The following is an 18,917-nucleotide window of genomic DNA, read 5'->3' as shown; positions in this document are numbered from 1 at the left end:
TACTAAAGAGCTTGACAACTAGTTTGCGGTGATGTAAAGAGAGTGATCAAGAAGGTTATACCGCCGTGTAGATGAAGGAACCAATCAATCACAAGGATGAATAACAATGAAGACCAATCACCTCGGAATCAATGATGAACACAATGATTTTTTACTGAGGATTCACTTACTTGCCGCAAGCTAGTCCTCGTTGGACGATTCACTCACTTAGAGGTTCACGCGCTAATTGGCTTCACACGCCAAACCCTCGATAGAGTGCCACACGAAACACAAACACCAAGTGCCTCTAGATGCAATCACTCAAGCAATGCACTTGGATTCTCTTCCAATCTCACAAAGATAATGAATCAATGATGGAGATGAGTGGGAGGGCTTTGGCTAAGCTCACAAGGTTGCTATGTCAATGAAAATGGCCAAAGGTATGAGCTTCAACCGGCCATGGGGCTTAAATAGAAGCCCCCACGAAATAGAGCCGTTGTATCCCTTCACTGGGCACAACGTGGGGTGACCGGACGCTCCGGTCCAATCGACCGTACGCTGGCCCTCAGCGTCCGGTCACATGATTCACGCCACGTGTCCTCTGCTTCAAATACCGTTCGTTAGATTTGAACGGTCATCTATCGACCGGACGCAGCGCACAAACTGACCGGACGCTCAGCCTCCAGCGTTCGATCATTTCCAGTAAGGTTCTAGAAACGATTTTCTTCGACTGGATGCGTCCGGTCATGCTTTGACCGAACCCTACAAGTGTTCGGTCACACTGTGACTTTTTGCTGCGCTGCCCGACAACACGACCGGACACACCCTGCTCGTGTCCGGTCGTTGAGCGACCCAGCAGTCCGATCGTTTGACCGACACCAGCGTCTTCACTGTTACAACTGACCGGACGCGTTGGTTCCTCAGGGACCAGCGTCCGGTCACCTTGTGACCAGCGAGACTAACTCCTTTTCACCTCTAACTTCTTTACCCTTGCTCAAATGTGTCCAACCACCAAGTGTATCACCTTGTGCACATGTGTTAGCATATTTTACAAACATTTTTAAGGGTGTTAGCATTCCACTAGATCCTAAATGCATATGCAATGAGTTAGAGCATCTAGTGGCACTTTGACAACCGTATTTTGATACGAGTTTCACCCCTCTTAATAGTATGGCTATCAATCCTAAATGTGATCACACTCTCTAAGTGTCTTGATCACCAAAACAAAATAGCTCCTATAATTTATCCTTTGCCTTGAGCTTTTTGTTTTTCTCTTTCTTCTTTCCAAGTCCAAGCACTTGATCATCAACATGGCATCACCATCTTCATGTCGTGATCTTCATTTGCTTCATCACTTGGAATGTGCTACCTATCTCATGATCACTTGATAAACTAGGTTAGCACTTAGGGTTTCATCAATTCACCAAAATCAAACTAGAGCTTTCAATGATCCTAGTAATAGCTTAAATGTCCCTTCGGCTTGGCTTCGAAGATAGTAGCGTCCTTCTTCAACTTAACTTGTTAGTGGTACTGCCTCCATCACAAAAAATATAATTCTAGATGTATTATTGATTAAAATATTTAAAGTTTAATAAAATATATAGATAAAATATTAACATTCATAACAATAAAAAAGTATACTATAAAAATATTTCATGATAAATCTACTAATACTTATTTAATATTATAAATAGAGAGAATTCCCTCGTTGCCACCAAAATCTATAGCAGTTCCCTTGTTGCCATAAAAAATATGGGTTTCCCTTATTGCCATTCATTTAGAATTTTTGATCCCCTCATTGCTATTACCGTTGCATGATCAAGCTTTATTACCTTGGTTGCCATCAATATAGATAATTTGTTCCCTTCAATGCCACCGAGAGAACAAAACACCGTTATAAGGTGTTCGTAACATAGGACTAACTCTGTGAACACTGTTGATAACTAAATTTGATCATTTTTTTATACTCTGGGCTTGATAGTTGCCTAGGCGATTTATTTTGCTGAATTAATTAAATTCAAGTTTATTTCGTTATATCTCTACGTACATATTTTCTGTTTTTTACCTCTTAAAAAATCTGGGGTAGTAGGCAGTAACCGCCAGCTAACAAAAATACAGCAGCAATCCGAGAAACAAAAAATGGTCAACCAAGTGCAAATTAGCATAAAGATTGTTGATTATAATATAAATTCTCACCGGCAGCTTTCTTTTCTCCTTATATTGATTATTAATATATATGCTAATCAAAGTTATGGTCGCCAAATAAACGAAAGCAATTGTATATTTCAGTATCGTACAAAGTTGCAGTTTGCATTTCTCATTTGTCCAATCTTAATCTAATATCAACCATAATTAATATATAACCAACTACATTTGTCTATTAAACAGGTGAGTATGTCTTAATATATTATGATCGATAATTTCTAATTAGACTAATTAGTCATTAGCAATACTGGCCAGCCGATTAATTATTTTACAAATTATGATAGTTTTAATAATCACAACCAAGTTTAAAAAAATTAAGCTAATTCAACTTGAATTTAACTAGTCCGGGAAAAAAGTTGCCTAAGCATACTATCAAGCTCAAACTACAGAAAGTGGTCAAGTTTAGCTATCAACAGTGTTACAAAGTTAGTCATATATAACGAACATCTTGTAATAGTGTCCTATTCTCTCGATGGTATTGGAGGGAACAAATTATCTATATGGATGGGAACCAAGGAAATAAAGCTTGATCATGCAACAATAATGGCAATGAGGTGTAACACCCTAAAAATTATTTTCAGAAATAGTTTATAATCTTGCCTCTTTTATTCAATTTATCATGAATTGTTTAGGCCAAGTAATAATTTTTATGAATATTAAAATCAAATATAAGACTTTAGAAACATTTTTGTTGCATTCATGCTGGTGCATAATTTTTGTTTGAGTGCAGGGTTGGTATTGGGTGGCTTGAATTCAAACTTTGTTTGAATTTGAGCAAGTTTGCAAAAACATAAAATAGAAAAGACTTTTCTTTTTCTCCCTCGCCACCCTTTCGGCCCAGAACCAGAGCCGGCCCAGCCCCTTCCCTCTACCTCTTCCTTCTTCGCGCGTGCAGCAGCCCACCTAGGCCCATAGCCGATGCCTTCTCGGCCTCCTCCCCTTTTCCCCGCGCCCGCGCTCGTGTGGAGCAGCCTGCTCCCGCCTACCAGCGCGCCGCCGACGCTGCTAGCCCGCACCAGCTGCCGCCTTAGCCCCACCCATCAGTGGTCCACACCTCTTACCCTACCTCTAGCCAAAAGGCGCCGCTGCCCTTTCTGCCTCCACTGTAACCGCCGTCGTGGTAGTGGCCTTCATGGCCATTGAGCCGCCTCCTCCGGCCCTAGTGGCGCACCCGTGGCCACCCACCGCCTCTCCCCGACCTATAAAGCCAAGGCCAAGGCGTCACCTTTCTTCCCCTTTCCCGTCCCTGTAGCTCACCGCCATCGCCCCACCTCTAGGTTGCCGTCCCCGGTAGCCCGTCGCCGTCATCGCTGCGTCGACGACCTTCGGAAGGTGAAGCCGCGCCCATCCAAAGCAACCCCGTGCCCTTCATTTTTATTTTGCGTGAGCAAAGGCTCATCAGAACTCTTTATCTCTCTCTGCAGATCCCCGTCGCCGTTGCCCTCGTCGCGGTGAGCCTCACCGCTATTGCCGAGGCCTTGGTCAAGTTCGCCGTTGTGCTCGTGTTCCTCTGGTGCCTTCCCCTTCGTGAGCCAAGGCCAGGAGCGTCGTACTAGCTGCTCGCCGGTGAGCCCCGAGCCGCTCCCATGGCATGCCATCGCGGTGACCGCCGCCGGTCCATGGTGGACCACAGGACCGAGCCCATGCATGTGGTCCACGGCCGTGTCCACGGCCCCAGCCAACCCCACCGCGCCGCGTGGCGCCGTGTCGGCGTGCGCCCGGCAGCAGCCGTGCCTTTTGTGCTGAGGCCCCTGAGTTTTTTGGATATCAACCTACCATCCATCTCAGTGCAAAGAACCTTAGATTTAGGTCCTATTTTTAGCAGTTTGGACCCCGAGCTCTCTAGGTTTTGTGCCCGCGGTCTAGCGTACCCTGTTTTGGCTATAAAACCCCTCTGTTTTAGGTTTTATCATGTTTTAGGCCTCGGTTTTAGTGAATAGGCCCTTAGAAAAATATTTTTAATTGCAGAAATGTCCCTGAAAATGGTTTTGCTCATAACTTTCTCATTTTAGGTCCGATTAGAGTGATCTTCGCTTTCATGTGTTCATAGAAATGGGTAGAATAATTTTATAAGTGTTTCTCTATATGCTTCTATTGCATGGTGTAATGTTCTAATAGAAATATATCTTTCTTGCATGTGATGATTGTACTAGATATCTTGCTTGGTGATGGTTATGCGTATAGAGGGCGAGGTGTTCGAGGAGCAGGAGTTTGAGGAGCAGTACCAGGATCAAGCTTCTGAGCAAGGCAAGTATAGCCTATGGTTTCCTTGTTACCCAGCAACTTTAATCACTTTTAAACATATGCATGTGTCTAATTTGATACACCCTAAGGACATGCCTAGAAATACTTGATCTATATTCCTTGTTACCTATGGGAGGTTTGTATAATACAAGGATAAGTTTGCTACGTTCAACAAAGGCTTAACTATAATTTTGACTAATGGATTTATGGAATAATGGTTAAAAGATGCTTTTTAGCAACTTAAAGGGGCTGGAGTATGGGTCTTTTATGCTCCAGTTGCTCTCCATAAGGACTATCACTTAAAGCGGCAACCTAGGACATCTGTACATCCTTGAGAATCAAAGTGGGCACGATCTTAGCTGTATAACTAGTTTTCTCTAGCTCGTTAGTGGTTACCGAAAGGCACAAGAGGGGGCCTAGGTTGTAGAATGGCTTTCTTGCCTGTCAAGATATGTACTGGGCTGTGGTTAGGGTGTGCTAGTCTTGAAGGGGGCCTCCATTCGCCTAGCTGCTGAAACCTCACGGCTACTAACTTGTTAGGGTAATTCGTGAAAGACTTCGTAGTGAGACCCTGCCTACTCACCTTGGAAGTGTTAGGGGGTTGACGGGTGCCGGGCAAATGGGGATCACGACTCAAGGTGAAATTATACACACTCTGCAGAGTTTGATTAAACTGATATATCAGCCGTGCTCACGGATACGAGCGGCCTGGATCCTTTTTGTATAGCCAGATATGTGGATGGATGGGAGATAACTTTAATATTGATGTTTATAAATACTCTTCACATGGGAAAGGGTTTTCTCACTAAGTTAGCAACTTAGGTGTTAAATAAAACATGATCGACTAAAATGCTGACCGCTTTAACCCGTGTCAAGCCCTTGAGCCTTGCATTTCCTGTAGTTATACTTGCTGAGCATGGTGAGTTGACGCTTGTTGTTGTCACCATTGAAAATCCCGGATGGGTTCTAGATGGTGAAGGCTATGAGGAGTTTACTGAGGATGTCCAGGACTACTGAGGAGGGCGTACCACTAGTCAGTGTCCCTGTGGGATGGAGTTTTTGTATCTTTTCTACGTATCCACTATAATAATGCCGTTGGTAATGATGTGTAAGACATGTTCATGAGATGTAATAAAGTTATAAACGTGGTTCGTGCTATGATATCACTTCAATTTGTATGTATATGTGGTTTAGGATTTCCTGGGCCCACATATATTCAATCTGCAGTTTTATTGGGTGTTACATGAGGGGATCAAAAATTCTAAATGAATGACAACGAGAGAAACTCATAATTTTTTATGGCAACGAAGAAATTGTTATAAATTTTAGTGGCAATGAAGGAATTCAGAATATTGATTTTTTATACAAAATACATAACTTAGCCATTCGTCCTAAAATAAATGCAACACATGGCGTTATTGAGTTAAATTTGAATGTTTGATTTTTTAAAAAATTAAAATGTACGCTTATTTTAGGACGGAGGGAGTAGTATCGTACTAGAATTACTTCCTCCGTTCTATAATTTTGTGATTCTTAGGGGTGTTTGGGACCACTCACTTCACGTTTTTTAGCCAAACAGGTTTAACTCTATACACTTTGCTCGAGAAAAAAGTGAAGTTATGAGAACACCTAAAGATGTACTCCACAAACTCTAAGTTTTGTGGTGTTGCTCTATGATGGAGTTTGTGGAGCAAAGTTTGTGAAATCGTTCCAAACACGTCCTTAGTTTTCAAGGTTAGATTAGTGTAGATGTAAAATTACGCAAACGCCCTTCTTGTATCCTCTTTTCAGACACAGAAACTAAAAAAACAATTGATATATCTATCCTACTAACCTACCCTACTAATGCACCATCATAAACATTGCTAAATCCACACCGTATAACCTCTCTCGTTGAAATGACCCTCTTTCGCTCACCCAAAAAAATGTACCCACAAAAACACGTACAAATCAATCATTCAAATTGCTTCTCAGCCTCTCCTTACTCAAATCCGTCGATCAAGATCGCGTGTATGATCCTCCTCACCCCGCTGCCATCTGCCTCGCGCAAGGAAACCCATCCACGCCCGCGACATCCGCGCGAGATCAGCGAGATCACTGTGTGGGGCTATGCGACGTCCGCCTCCCGCCACCCTCTCCGCCCCAGCCGCCGTGCAGCCGCGCGTCCAGCCGCTCCGCGCCGCCTCCTGCTGCAGCGATCCCGCTGCGGCCGCATGAAGCACGGGAGGAGGTGCAAGGACTAGCGGATGTTCTTGGCATGGTGCTGTCGCGTTTTGCAGTGGGGAGGCGGAGCAGATCGAGTGGAGCAAGATCCAAACCCCGACCGATGAGGTGGTGGTGACGTACGATACCCTCGATCGCGTCGCCTCCCGAAGGTATGATCGCCCGTTCCGATTTGATCTTAGGTTAAGTATAGCGTGCTGGCTGTAGGTGGATCCGACCGGGGATCATTTACACACTGCCTGTGAACACTGATTGGATCATGTGTCTCTGAGGTAGATCTCGAGGAGACGAAAAGAAGCTTCTGGACGAGCTCGCTGTGCTCAAGCTTAACGGAGGGCTCGGGACGACCATGGGCTGCACTGGGCCCAAGTGAGTGCACCTCCATCCTCTCCACTACTGCTCATCTGAATTTTATCAGCTCTCATATGTTGGATCATGTATTCATTTGAATTATGAAGGGACTAGAAACTGTATTTTTCTTTAGCTAGCCTGTGAATATGTGGATTGTATTTGTTCATTACATACATGTTCTGAGCAACACGGCAAACTAAATGTTCATATTCCTGCACATGGTTCTTGGTAGAGCACTAATAATATAATATTTGTTATTCAAACTGTCTGTATCTGGGTTTTGTAGTTGCTGCTCAAGGGCCTTCTTCAGCAGGTCGTGAAGCTAAAAATGACTAATGATAGGGCATCAAGGATCAGGTAATTTATATGTTTGGTGAAACTAGAATAAACATGTTACATCTCCTTTTTTGGTCTGCTCTCGAAACCACATTAATTCAGTCCCCCTTTTCTTATGCTATTCCAGAGTTTGTCTGAAATTTGGCAATCTAAGCATGATTGCTTCATGACCGAATGACTACCTGGATGATCATCTTTGAAAAGCCATGGAGGAGTCACCAAAATTTAGGAGAATTCGGCATCGTCGGGGCCTTACCCATCGATTGCAGTCGTCGAGGCCTACACAAAGCATGTTTTATTTTAGTTTTATGAATTATTTTTTCTAAGCATGATTTATTTTAGTTTTATAATTTATTTTTTTTGTCGCCACCGTAGCGTTAGCACGGGCCATTGTTCCAAGGGCGGGGGAGGGTGCAGGTCGTGGGCCACCGCCGGCTGCCCTGGGATCCTCTCCCCCACGGCGCTCCCTCCGTCTTCCTCCATGGGGTGTTCTTGCTCTCGTTGATGCCGTTCGACCCGAGCTTCTTGTCATGGCTGAGCGAGCTGAGCCCATTCCTCCCTTCCGTCGGCACCCGTGCAGTCGCAGTCAGACTAGGCCAGGCACCGTTCACGCAGTGGATGAATTTAGCACGTGCACTATACTAATCTAGAGAATTCGTTGAATATTTTGTGCCCACAAGGAGCTCGGCGGCCACCTCTGCACCGTGGATGAGCATCACCAATGGATGGATAGGGTGCGGCAGGTCTTTTTTTATATTCATGCACTGCTTTTTTAAAAGGGGGTCCCATAATAAAAAAACTGGTTTTAAAGTCACGATTATATTCTTTCCCGGACGTATAATTAAATTTTTTGATAAACAATTACGTTTTTTTTGTCTGAGGAAATAGTCTACATTCTTGGGCAATCCAAACGCTCATAGCCCCGACCGAACCCTATTGCCCCGCAGCGTAGTTAAAAAATCTCTGTCCACACTCCACGCTGACCACTGCTCGCTGTCGCTGGAGCGTCAGGGTGAGACAGAAGCCTCTGGATACCCCGCAGTTCAATTTCCGCCGCACGATCCCTCAGCCTCGATCCCACCGTCCGTTCCCCAGCCCGCCGCGTGACTCCCGCACCCCAAATTCAAATTTCGAATCCCAGCCCCGTTGCCCGCATCGCACCCCTTGGGCTTCGATAAACCCCCCCCCCCAACCCCATTCCTTTCTCCCCCCAGATCCCCAATCCCCAACTCCGCACACCCCACCTGAAACCCTAGCGCAGGCACACGACCTCCGTGTGCAGCGCGTCGCCGCCATGGCGGGCCCCCTCCACTCCAGCTCCGGCCACAACGCCGCCGCCGGCGGCGGGGGCAAGACCATCGAGGAGATGTACCAGAAGAAGACGCAGCTGGAGCACATCCTGCTGCGCCCTGACACCTACATCGGCTCGGTGGAGAAGCACACCCAGGCGCTCTGGGTCTACGAGGACGGTGCCATGGTGAACCGCTCGGTCACCTACGTCCCGGGACTCTACAAGATCTTCGACGAGATCCTCGTCAACGCCGCAGACAACAAGCAGCGGGATCCCAAGATGGACGTGCTCCGCGTCGAGATCGACGTCGACGGCTGCTGCATCTCCGTATACAACAACGGCGACGGGATCCCCGTCGAGATCCACCAGGAGGAGGGCGTCTACGTGCCAGAGATGATTTTCGGCCACCTCCTCACCAGTAGCAACTACAACGACAACGAGAAGAAGACCACCGGCGGGAGGAACGGATACGGCGCCAAACTCACGAACATCTTCTCCACGGAGTTCGTCATCGAGACCGCTGATGGGCGTCGCCAGAAGAAGTACAAGCAGGTGACATGTTTTGGCTGTCTCTTGAGCGCTCTTCATAAGGGCGTTTTGCCCTTTTGGGTTGCCATATTTCCGGTGCTGATGTGTTTTGAAATGGGGTAGATCTGTCAAAACAAATTAGCTACTAGAAATTTTGCTTCGGATTCCATTGTTCTGTTGACTAGCCATATGATTATTAGAACTAAGTGCCTTCTGTTGTCAGTTTAAAATCTGGTGGATAAAGCATTCGAGTGTAGGTTGGAATTTAATTATTCTACTAGTCGTGCACAATTTTTTCAGCAGTTCAATATAGTTCTCTTTTGTTGTTCAGGAGTGAATCGGTTCATAGATTTTGTCCTTTGGATACTTAAGATACCTTTTCAATTTAACACTGATCTCTAGTTGTTTTTGTGATACATGCTAAAGTGGTTACGAAATTTCATCTTAAATTGTTGTGGCATTGGTTAGTAAGGTTTAGTATCAGCATGGCTCCATTTGTCACTAGTTTAAAGCTGACTTTTAGGGTCCAGATGGCATGGTCAATATGAATTAATTCATTCTCTACATGTTACGGGATAGCCATTCTAAATCTCAAGATACAGAGTGTGAAGTTTCTTCTTGAATTCAAATGCAGGTTTTCTCTGAGAACATGGAGAAGAAGTCAGAGCCCCAGATTACCAAGTGCAAGCAGGGCGAGAACTGGACCAGGGTCACCTTCAAGCCTGATCTTGTCAAGTTCAACATGACCCATCTCGAAGATGATGTTGTAGCCCTCATGAGGAAGAGAGTGGTTGATATGGCAGGCACTCTCGGCAAAACAGTGAAGGTTGAGTTGGATGGCCAGAGGGTGCCCATAAAGAGCTTCGGTGACTATGTCGACCTGTATATGAAGAGTGCTAACTGCGACAGACCTGATAATTTCAAAACGTTTGTATTAATTTTCCACAAACATATAGTTTTGGTAATGTCGATAAACAAAAAATTTTGTGGGTTATATCTGATCATTCACAATGGGTTTTTTATTTCAGGATTTATGACAAAGTAAATGATCGGTGGGAAGTGTGTGTTTGTTCAAGTGAAGGGCAGTTTCAGCAGGTAATATTGGGTTATGTGAGAGCAGCTTCTTGAGTTGTGGTTACACTTGCATCCTAAAATCTGCTATGCTATTGCAGGTCAGCTTTGTCAACAGAATTGCAACCATAAGGGGTGGAACTCATGTTGATTATATCACCAACCAAATTGCCAACCATGTGATGGCCATTGTGAATAAGAAAAACAAGAATGCAAACATGAAGGCGCACAATGTGAAGAGCCATTTGTGGGTCTTTGTTAATGCGCTCATTGACAATCCGGCCTTTGATTCACAGACCAAGGAGACCTTGACCACTCGTCAGGGAAGCTTTGGGTCAAAGTGTGAGCTTTCTAGTGAATTCCTCAAGAAGGGTATGTGATACAGAACACTATAGTTGCTTACATCAGATTTTTACTGCTCAACTAATGCTAATGCTCTCTTTGTAATTTGTATGATTGCAGTTGAGAAATCCAGTGTAATAGAGAATGTCCTATCTTGGGCTGATTTCAAACTCAACAAAGATTTAAAGAAGACTGATGGAAGCAAGAAGTCAAGAATTTCTGGCATCCCTAAGCTTGAGGATGCAAATGAAGCTGGTGGGAAGGACTCTGAGAGGTGCACCTTGATCCTGACTGAAGGCGACTCTGCAAAAGCTCTTGCTGTGAGTAATGCATCTATATAACTTTGTGTACTTTAACTATTGAGCTGAAATGCTGAGATCCGCCCCTGCAGATGTCTGGCATAGCTGTCGTAGGGAGAGATTACTATGGTGTATTTCCTCTCAGGGGAAAACTGTTGAATGTCAGGGAGGCAAACCACAAGCAGATAATGGACAACGCTGAAATTCAGTACATAAAGCAAATCCTGGGTTTGCAGCATGGAAAGCAGTATGAAACCACCAAAGGATTGAGATATGGCCATCTCATGATAATGACAGATCAGGTTTGGCATACAACATCTCCAATTTTATATCAACTAATCAAAATTTAGGATCATGATAATGCCAGATCAAGTTTTGTTTGCTCATGCTTTGACAACCAAAATTTAGGATCATGATGGTTCCCATATCAAAGGGTTGTTGATTAACTTCATTCACTCATTTTGGCCGTCTCTTCTTAAAGTTGAATCTTTCTTGGTTGAGTTCGTCACTCCAATTATCAAGGTAGATAACAGTTGGGTTTTATCTATGCACATATTTTTATGTATTTTCAACTTTTATTCTTGATCCCATACTAGTTTGCGCCAGAGGGATTTTTTCCCTGCCAGATGTGTAATTTTTGTAAAATATCTGTCTGACTGCCATGATAATACTTGAATTCACTTGTCCAGGCAACCAGAGGTAAAACTACGAAATCATTTTACACAATGCCAGAGTATGAAGAATGGAGAACGAATTTAGGAGCAAGTGCAAGTTCATGGACTATAAAATACTACAAGGTCTGTTTGTCCCTTCTAGTTCCTTTGGTTTTTGTTTCACTGATTTGTTGCTTGTGTATGCTTTTGTGATTTTCCTTTGCTTGCTCTTGTCAATTCTGTGGGTATTTGCTGAGGATGGCAGCATTCTTATGTTGTTAATCATTTATGTTAATCATTTAAATGGATCTTTGGCACAGGGGTTGGGAACAAGCACAGCCCAAGAAGGCCGGGAGTACTTTGAAGCTATTACTGATCACAAAAAGGATTTTGTCTGGGTAGATGACCAAGATGGCAATCATATCGAGTTAGCATTCAGCAAGAAACGGATTGCTGATAGGAAACAGTGGCTTACAAATTTTCAGGTTAGCTCTTGCATCTTTCCCTAGTTCGGCATGGTTTGTTTATGCTGGATCAACACTAAATCTGCAAACTGATTTTCAGCCTGGAACGTATATTGACCAACAAGAGAAAAAAGTCAAGTATAGTGATTTCATCAACAAAGAGCTGATACTCTTCTCGGTAGCGGACCTGCAGCGATCAATACCTTCAATGGTTGATGGCCTTAAACCAGGTCAGAGGAAGATTCTGTTTTGCTCATTCAAGAGGAATTTTGTTAGGGAAGCTAAGGTGCGTCTTTTGTTTACCTTTCCTTGCATTACAGATTACCTGGGGTTTATTTATTTATTTTGTTGTTTCTTCTGTTGACCACAGGTGGCTCAGTTCTCTGGTTATGTGTCAGAGCACTCAGCATACCACCATGGCGAGCAGAGTTTAGCAAGTACAATTATTGGAATGGCTCAGAATTTTGTTGGCAGCAATAACATCAACCTTATGTACCCTGGTGGTCAGTTTGGCACCAGAGCTCAGGTGGGATAACAGTGCAAAAGCTTGTACTTATGAGGTGCTTGTTATGACATAACACTGCCAGAATTATTGTCATGTGTGTTTTACATGTTTATATATGATTTCAGGGAGGCAAGGATGCTGCGAGTCCTAGGTACATCTTCACCAAGCTGTCTCATATCACACGTTCAATTTTCCCGAAGGATGATGATATTCTACTTAATTATCTGAATGAGGATGGGCAGTCAATTGAACCCACCTGGTAATGTTAGCGATTGCATATTTACATGATCTCACAATCACATATTTATAGTGTAGCTAATGACAAGCCCTCTTTTTCTTAGGTATATGCCAATTCTTCCCATGGTCTTGGTCAATGGAAGTGAAGGAATTGGAACTGGATGGAGCACATATATTCCAAACTACAATCCAAGAGACATTGTTGCTAACCTCAGGCGGTTACTGAATGAAGAGTCTACTGTACCAATGCATCCATGGTACAGGGGATTCAGGGTTAGTATTATGAGTTGCCTTTTGCAGTTGCACCAAGGCATAGTTTTGTAAATACTACTCTAGAATTATTGGTTGTACTAAAGCAAACTTTCTACGCCCCAAATTTACAGGGTTCTATAGAGAAGACAGTCAATACAAAGGTAGCTGGTTCCACGTATACCGTCACCGGAATCATTGAGGTTGTTGACAACACTACACTGAGGATCACAGAACTGCCAATCCGCCGTTGGACGGGGGATTACAAAGATTTTCTTGACAGTTTATGTCCAGATAAGCACAACAAGGACAAAGTATCATTCTTAGAGGTAGTTGACAACAGAAAACACCTTCGTTTGTGTTCATAATGTTTGCACCATCATATATCATAAACACTTTTCCTCAATTGCAACTATTTTACAGGATTTCACAGCGCAAGGTGATAATGAAGACATTTACATTCAGCTCCAATTAAGTGAGGGAAATATGAATATAGCTAAGGAAGAAGGATTAGTGAAGAAGTTTAAGCTGACAACAACAATTGGAACATCAAACATGCACTTGTTTGATTCAGATGGTAAAATTCGGAAGTACGAAACTCCTGAGCAAAGTAAGTGATATCTCGTATTGTGTGTTGCTACAGACCACATTTTTTTGTCATTTAATCACTACTAAAAGTGTGATATTTCTGTAGTACTTGAGGAGTTCTTTCAATTAAGGCTTGAATTCTATGTTAAGAGAAAGGTACATCTGGTGTCTTTGTTATTTTCAGAATATTAAATGAAAGCCATACTAACCAAATTTTTTTGTGCAGGAAGCATTGTTGAAAAATATCAAGCTGGACTTAAAGAAGCTTGAAAACAAAGTTAGGTTTATCCGCTGTGTTGTTGATAATGAAATTATAGTTAACAACAGGAAAAGGGCAGATCTATTTTTGGAGCTCCAGCAGAAGAATTTTGATCCTTTCCCAAAGAAAAAAAAGAGGGCTGAACCAGCTGCTGTTGGTGCTTTAGAAGAGGATGAAAATGAAGAGAGTCCTGAAACTGAAGGAGCAGAGCCTAGTGACTATGAGTATCTCCTCGCAATGTCAATCGGTACCTTGACTTTGGAGAAGATACAGGAGCTCAACGCTGAGAAACAAAAATTAGTGGATGGTGTTGAGGAACTGAAAAACACATCGCCAAAATCACTTTGGTTGAAAGATCTTGATGCTTTTGAGAAAGAACTGGATGTAAGCAATGCCATTTTCTGATGTTCTGTTTACACTTCTGTGTTCTGCTACCTCACTTGCGTACTTTGATGCAGGTGCTTGATAAAATGGATCTAGACGAGGAGCGGGAAAGGGAAAAGAGGATAAAGGAAGGCAAAAAAGGGGGATCAAAAGCTGCACCCAAGAGACAACGTAAAAAGGCTGCAGTTAAAAAGGAAAAAAGCGATACAGAAGGTATCTGTTATTCCTCCACTGCAGCAAGTTTCCTGTGGCATTCCTATGGAAATGATTAGCTCTGTTTGAACTCTGAACCAATGTTGAAACTCTGATCGTCTGTCACAGACGATGATGCGGCTGAACCAGTGGTACCAAAGCGTGGAGCTCAACGGAAGAAAGCATCCAAGAAGGTTAGAATCTAACATGCTAATCCTTGAGTTGACTAAGTACTTTTTAGTTGTACTATGCTAATAAAATAGTTCCACTTTCTAAGGCAAATGGTTCTGGGTCTGATGACGAAGATTATGTAGCTGAGAATCCAAAACGTGAACATCAAATCAAATGAAACAATCTATTTAACTAGTTTGTGTGTAATAACTTTTTTATTGGTTTTATTTACAATTCAAATATGAAAATCTTACAGGCTCCTGTGGATGAAGAGGAAGTTGACATGCCTTCACTAAAAGACCGTATTGCTGCTTTTACTATCAATGACTCCTCTCCGGATCATTCTGGTAATGCCAATACACATTCTATCAACTTGTTGTATTTGAATGGTAAAAAGGAGAGTTCTCTGTTTAAAAAAATTGAGTTGATGGACAAGCAACTTTGCAGCTATGGAAACTGAAACAACAGAACAGCAGAATGAAAAACTAGCAACAAAGGGACCAAGCAAAAGAGGTGGAGCAAACAAGGCGTCACCATCCTTGGCGATGATACCATCTGATGATGAGGATGACGATTTTACACTGGTTGAAGTCTCAGAGGTCCAAGCTCAGAAGAAAGGTAGAGGAAAGAAGCCTGCTGCCGCTGTGAAGCCAAAGGTTCCTGCCGCCAGGAAAAGGGCGCCGGCTCAGGGCAAGGCAGTGCAGAAGAAAATAGATGAGATGCTCAAGCCCACTGAGGATAACACCTCCCCTGTGAAGAAGGTCAGGAAGATGAGGCCCTCTCCCTTCAACAAGAAGAGTGGCTCAATCTTACAGAGAGGCTCGACTGCCGCTTCTGCAAGCTCTGAAACTACTGCTGAAGCTTCACCACCCTCTGGGAGCTCTGCAGAGCCAGTTGGTGCAGCACAACCTAGAAGGACAGCCAGGGCCACCAAGAAGCCTGTCTATGTTACTGATAGTGATAGCGATCCTGAGGATGAAGTCGTGGAGTTGACTGATGATTCTGACTTTGATTTGGATGGTGACTCTGACGAGTGAAGGTAGCTGTCATCCATGTGTCGTTGCACGTGCTACTTTGAGATGCATTTCTTGTTCGCTGTATGTGTTCATTGTGTTGTTCTGTTGACCGTTGTTGCCAAGAGCCCAAGACAATTACCTGGTTAACTGATTTGTCTGTTATTTTTGCATACAAGTGTGCCTGTGGTATGCTTTGCAGTGAACGTACTGAGTTCTGACTTCTGATGCTGCTCGGCAAGGGCGTCCACGAGAGGGCTCTGTAGCCTGTGGTCTGTGGGGGTTGGGGTTCTGAATGATACAGCATTGAGCTAGAAGCGTGGCGCTATGATAGATTTTTTAAGCTGGTAGCCGTTGGCGTATGGAGAGCGAACCGTTTGCATGTTTCCATCCTCGCCCTCTGGCTTCTGCTAGTGATGCGTCGTGAGCGGTTAGCACGTTGGTGAGCAAGCTCAGCGGTCCAGGTGCCATGGCGACGACAGATGAGTTAAATACACTGAGCTGAACATAAGTAGCCTAACCGAGAGTACAGTCTACAGAGTTACTCCGTACAAGGTATATAGTATCAGAATCATTACCATTTAAGCATTGTTTTACAGTAAGCGATTGGGTCCGTTGGATATCGAACAGGAAGAGATATGGACGCCTTACATTACACATGTAACCAAGGACAAGGAAACGGTCCATCGTATCTACACAGCATTTGAAAGTTGAAAATGGCATTTCAAAAAAGAAAATATTTCGAAAAATGATATCGTTTCCGAAAAAAGGTGTTTTCTTACTCCTGAAACTTTTGTTACGTGCCCAGACACATTTCAATTTAAAACCCTGAAATATTTGGTACCTGCCCAGATCAGCGCGCATATCAATTTGAAAATCCCTAGACAGCGCTCCCTAAAGTGAACCATTTTCGCTGTTCCACTTCTGCCCGAGGCTTCTTCCTCTTCCTCCGTTGCTGCACGCTTGCATACGGGTAGATAGCTAGAATGGCAGAAATGAGCCAACGCTCTCTTCTCCACGGAATACCAGCAGAGGTCATCGGCTCGGGCTCGTTCGTTTAGCCCTCGTTCCCGATAGATTCATTCCAGATGATCAAAAATAATATAAATTTACATAATATTCCTGGCTGGAATCATTCCAGGCCTCCATTCCGTGAGAAACGAACAGGGCCTCAATGGTTGATGGCCTTACGCCTGACGCCTGACGCCTGAGTCGCCTGACTGCACATTCAAGAGGAACTTCGTAAAGGAAGCAAATGTGTGGCATCAAGCATATATATATAACTTTACAATTTTTGTATATATTATTATTACAGACCATCAGTGGTCTGTTACCATTTCGCTTGGTCTGTTGGCTACAGGTTTCTCAATTCTGTGGTTATATGTGGCAGAATACTCTGCATACCGCCATGGCAGAAGAGAGTCTAGGGGATAAACTCATTGGAATGGCTTAACGTTTTGTAGGAACTAACAACACTGGAGGCCATTTCGGTATCAGGTAGGATAACAGCTTTGGGATGGGATAATCCTGTGCTCTGTGATCCAGTCTTACCGTCCTTGTTTGCATATTTATGTCTTCATTCAAGAGACGAGGAGACGGTTGCAACACCGAGAACATGTTCACCAAATTGTCGCCTATCACTCGGTCCATTTACCTGGAGGATGACGACGGTCTGCTGAACTATCTGCGGAGAGATGGAAAATCAATTGAACCCACATGGTAGTATTGGCTTTAGATGATCCACTCTGAATGTTTGCATCTACATAGTGATAAATCAGTTAAAACATGCCTCTGTATCCATAGGTATCTGGCCATCCTTCCCATGGTTTTAGTCAATGGAATCGAAGGAAGTGGCAAGGGATGGAGCACCTATGTCGCTAAGTATAATCCTAGGGACGGTCGCTAACCTGAGACAGTTGCTGAAATGGTGAATTGATGAGTGTACTGAACCCTTGCACCTTGGTACAGGGGTTTCAAGGTCAGTAAAATGAGTTTGCCTGCATAATTCTTTTGCATTATGGCGTTGGCCTTTTTAGATAGTACACTTTATAGTTGTATTATGCAATGAAAAATTTCTGTCCCCAAACAAATAGGGATCTATTGAGAAGACAAGAAAAAAGGATCTGGTGTCACGTATACCATCACCAGTATTATAGAGGCTGTTGACAGCACTACGCTGAGAATTACAGAGCTGCCAATATGCTGCTGGACTCAGGATTATGAGGAATTTCTCGAGCCATTGGTTCCACACAGCAAGAACATAAGGAAACAATAATTGTGGTGTTTATTTTAAGAACTCTATCACTTATTTACTTGGGTTTACTTGCTGTTTTTTTTAACCATTTGAGTGATGCTGAGGATATTTACATTGTCACCATATTAAGTGAGGAAAATATTGATATAGCTAAGCGACAAGGACTGGCGAAGAAATTTAAGCTGACATATTGGACCAACAAATATGGACTTGCTTGGCCAGGATGGCAACATTCCGAAGTATGACACTCTGGAGCAAAGTATGTATCGACTGACCATCTCTCTTTATGTTTCCTTATAAACAATTTTTTTTCTATTACCATCTTGTATCTAAAAGTGTGCCGTTTACAGTACTTGAAGAGTTCTTTAAATTGAGGCAAGTGCACCTGTGAGTGATGATGATGAGCACATGCCTGGACTAAAAGACAGTCTTGGTGCCTTTAATTTCATGGCCCATCTGCAGATCATTCTAGTAGTAACCGATTACAATCTGTCAGTATAATGTCTTCCAAAGGAAAAATGCTAGTCGCTCTCTTTCAAAAGTCACTGATGGTCTAACAACTTGCAGCCATGGAATCTGAAATTATAGAAGAACCGCAGAAAGAAGAAAAAGGAGGAAGATACCAAGCAAAAGAGGAGGCAACAGAGAATGCATCATCATCCGTAGCAGTGGTACTGGGCAGGAAGCATGCTCGGGTTATACAAGTTTTAAGAAGGATAACGAGCTCTGCAAATTTTTTCTGGATAATGGGGCTAGAGATGTAAAACTAGTTTTTGCGTTTTGTTTTCTAAAAAAATATTAGCTCCCGTGAGTTAAAAGTATTTTCTTTAGTGAGTAAACTATTAAAGTTTGTTTTAATCTATTTAACTTGTTGGATTTTTCTGAACAAAGGCTGCCTATTACCATCTTGGGTGGTGAGCTAAACTTGCCAGTATCCTCTCGTGCCAACAAACTAGTAGCATCGGTATCTATAAAAACAGTCTTAATTCATGCTATTAGAGCTTTGATTAAAAACATTATAAGCTACTCCACAATTCTGCGGCCAGTAGCGATTCACCTGAGTTCTCTTTTTCTTTCAC

General features: G+C 43.3%; 1 protein-coding gene and 1 long non-coding RNA gene across 2 annotated transcripts; both read left to right on the top strand.

Moving 5' to 3' along the window:
• The first annotated feature begins 6,444 nt into the window (after positions 1-6,444).
• LOC136464220 (uncharacterized) lies at positions 6,445-7,793 on the top strand. The gene is made up of 4 exons (XR_010761161.1): positions 6,445-6,803; positions 6,928-7,020; positions 7,289-7,359; positions 7,466-7,793. It is a non-coding gene; the product is annotated as an uncharacterized lncRNA (long non-coding RNA).
• Positions 7,794-8,562: 769 nt separating this feature from the next.
• LOC136464219 (DNA topoisomerase 2-like) lies at positions 8,563-15,788 on the top strand. Its single transcript, XM_066463179.1, has 21 exons — positions 8,563-9,181; positions 9,792-10,084; positions 10,186-10,252; positions 10,330-10,600; positions 10,691-10,890; positions 10,962-11,171; positions 11,278-11,391; positions 11,559-11,666; positions 11,843-12,007; positions 12,087-12,272; positions 12,357-12,512; positions 12,617-12,750; positions 12,833-13,001; positions 13,112-13,306; positions 13,401-13,587; positions 13,672-13,721; positions 13,792-14,208; positions 14,283-14,421; positions 14,530-14,594; positions 14,828-14,918; positions 15,019-15,788. The coding sequence occupies exons 1-21, from the start codon at positions 8,633-8,635 to the stop codon at positions 15,606-15,608; spliced, it is 4,356 nt and encodes a 1,451-aa protein (XP_066319276.1). The 5' UTR covers positions 8,563-8,632; the 3' UTR covers positions 15,609-15,788.
• The last annotated feature ends 3,129 nt before the right edge of the window (positions 15,789-18,917 follow it).

The sequence above is a fragment of the Miscanthus floridulus genome, chromosome 7 (genome assembly GCF_019320115.1).
Source record: "Miscanthus floridulus cultivar M001 chromosome 7, ASM1932011v1, whole genome shotgun sequence".
In the NCBI taxonomy this organism is placed as follows: Eukaryota; Viridiplantae; Streptophyta; class Magnoliopsida; order Poales; family Poaceae; genus Miscanthus; species Miscanthus floridulus.
This window is presented reverse-complemented; position numbering and strand designations above follow the sequence as displayed.

Excerpts from the sequence above, each read along its gene's own strand:
- LOC136464219 (XM_066463179.1), top strand. The coding sequence starts at position 8,633 with ATGGCGGGCCCCCTCCACTCCAGCTCCGGCCACAACGCCGCCGCCGGC. Across the intron at positions 11,667-11,842 it reads GGACTATAAAATACTACAAG|GGGTTGGGAACAAGCACAGC; the intron begins GTCTGTTTGTCC and ends TCTTTGGCACAG. Across the intron at positions 13,722-13,791 it reads AATTCTATGTTAAGAGAAAG|GAAGCATTGTTGAAAAATAT; the intron begins GTACATCTGGTG and ends TTTTTTGTGCAG.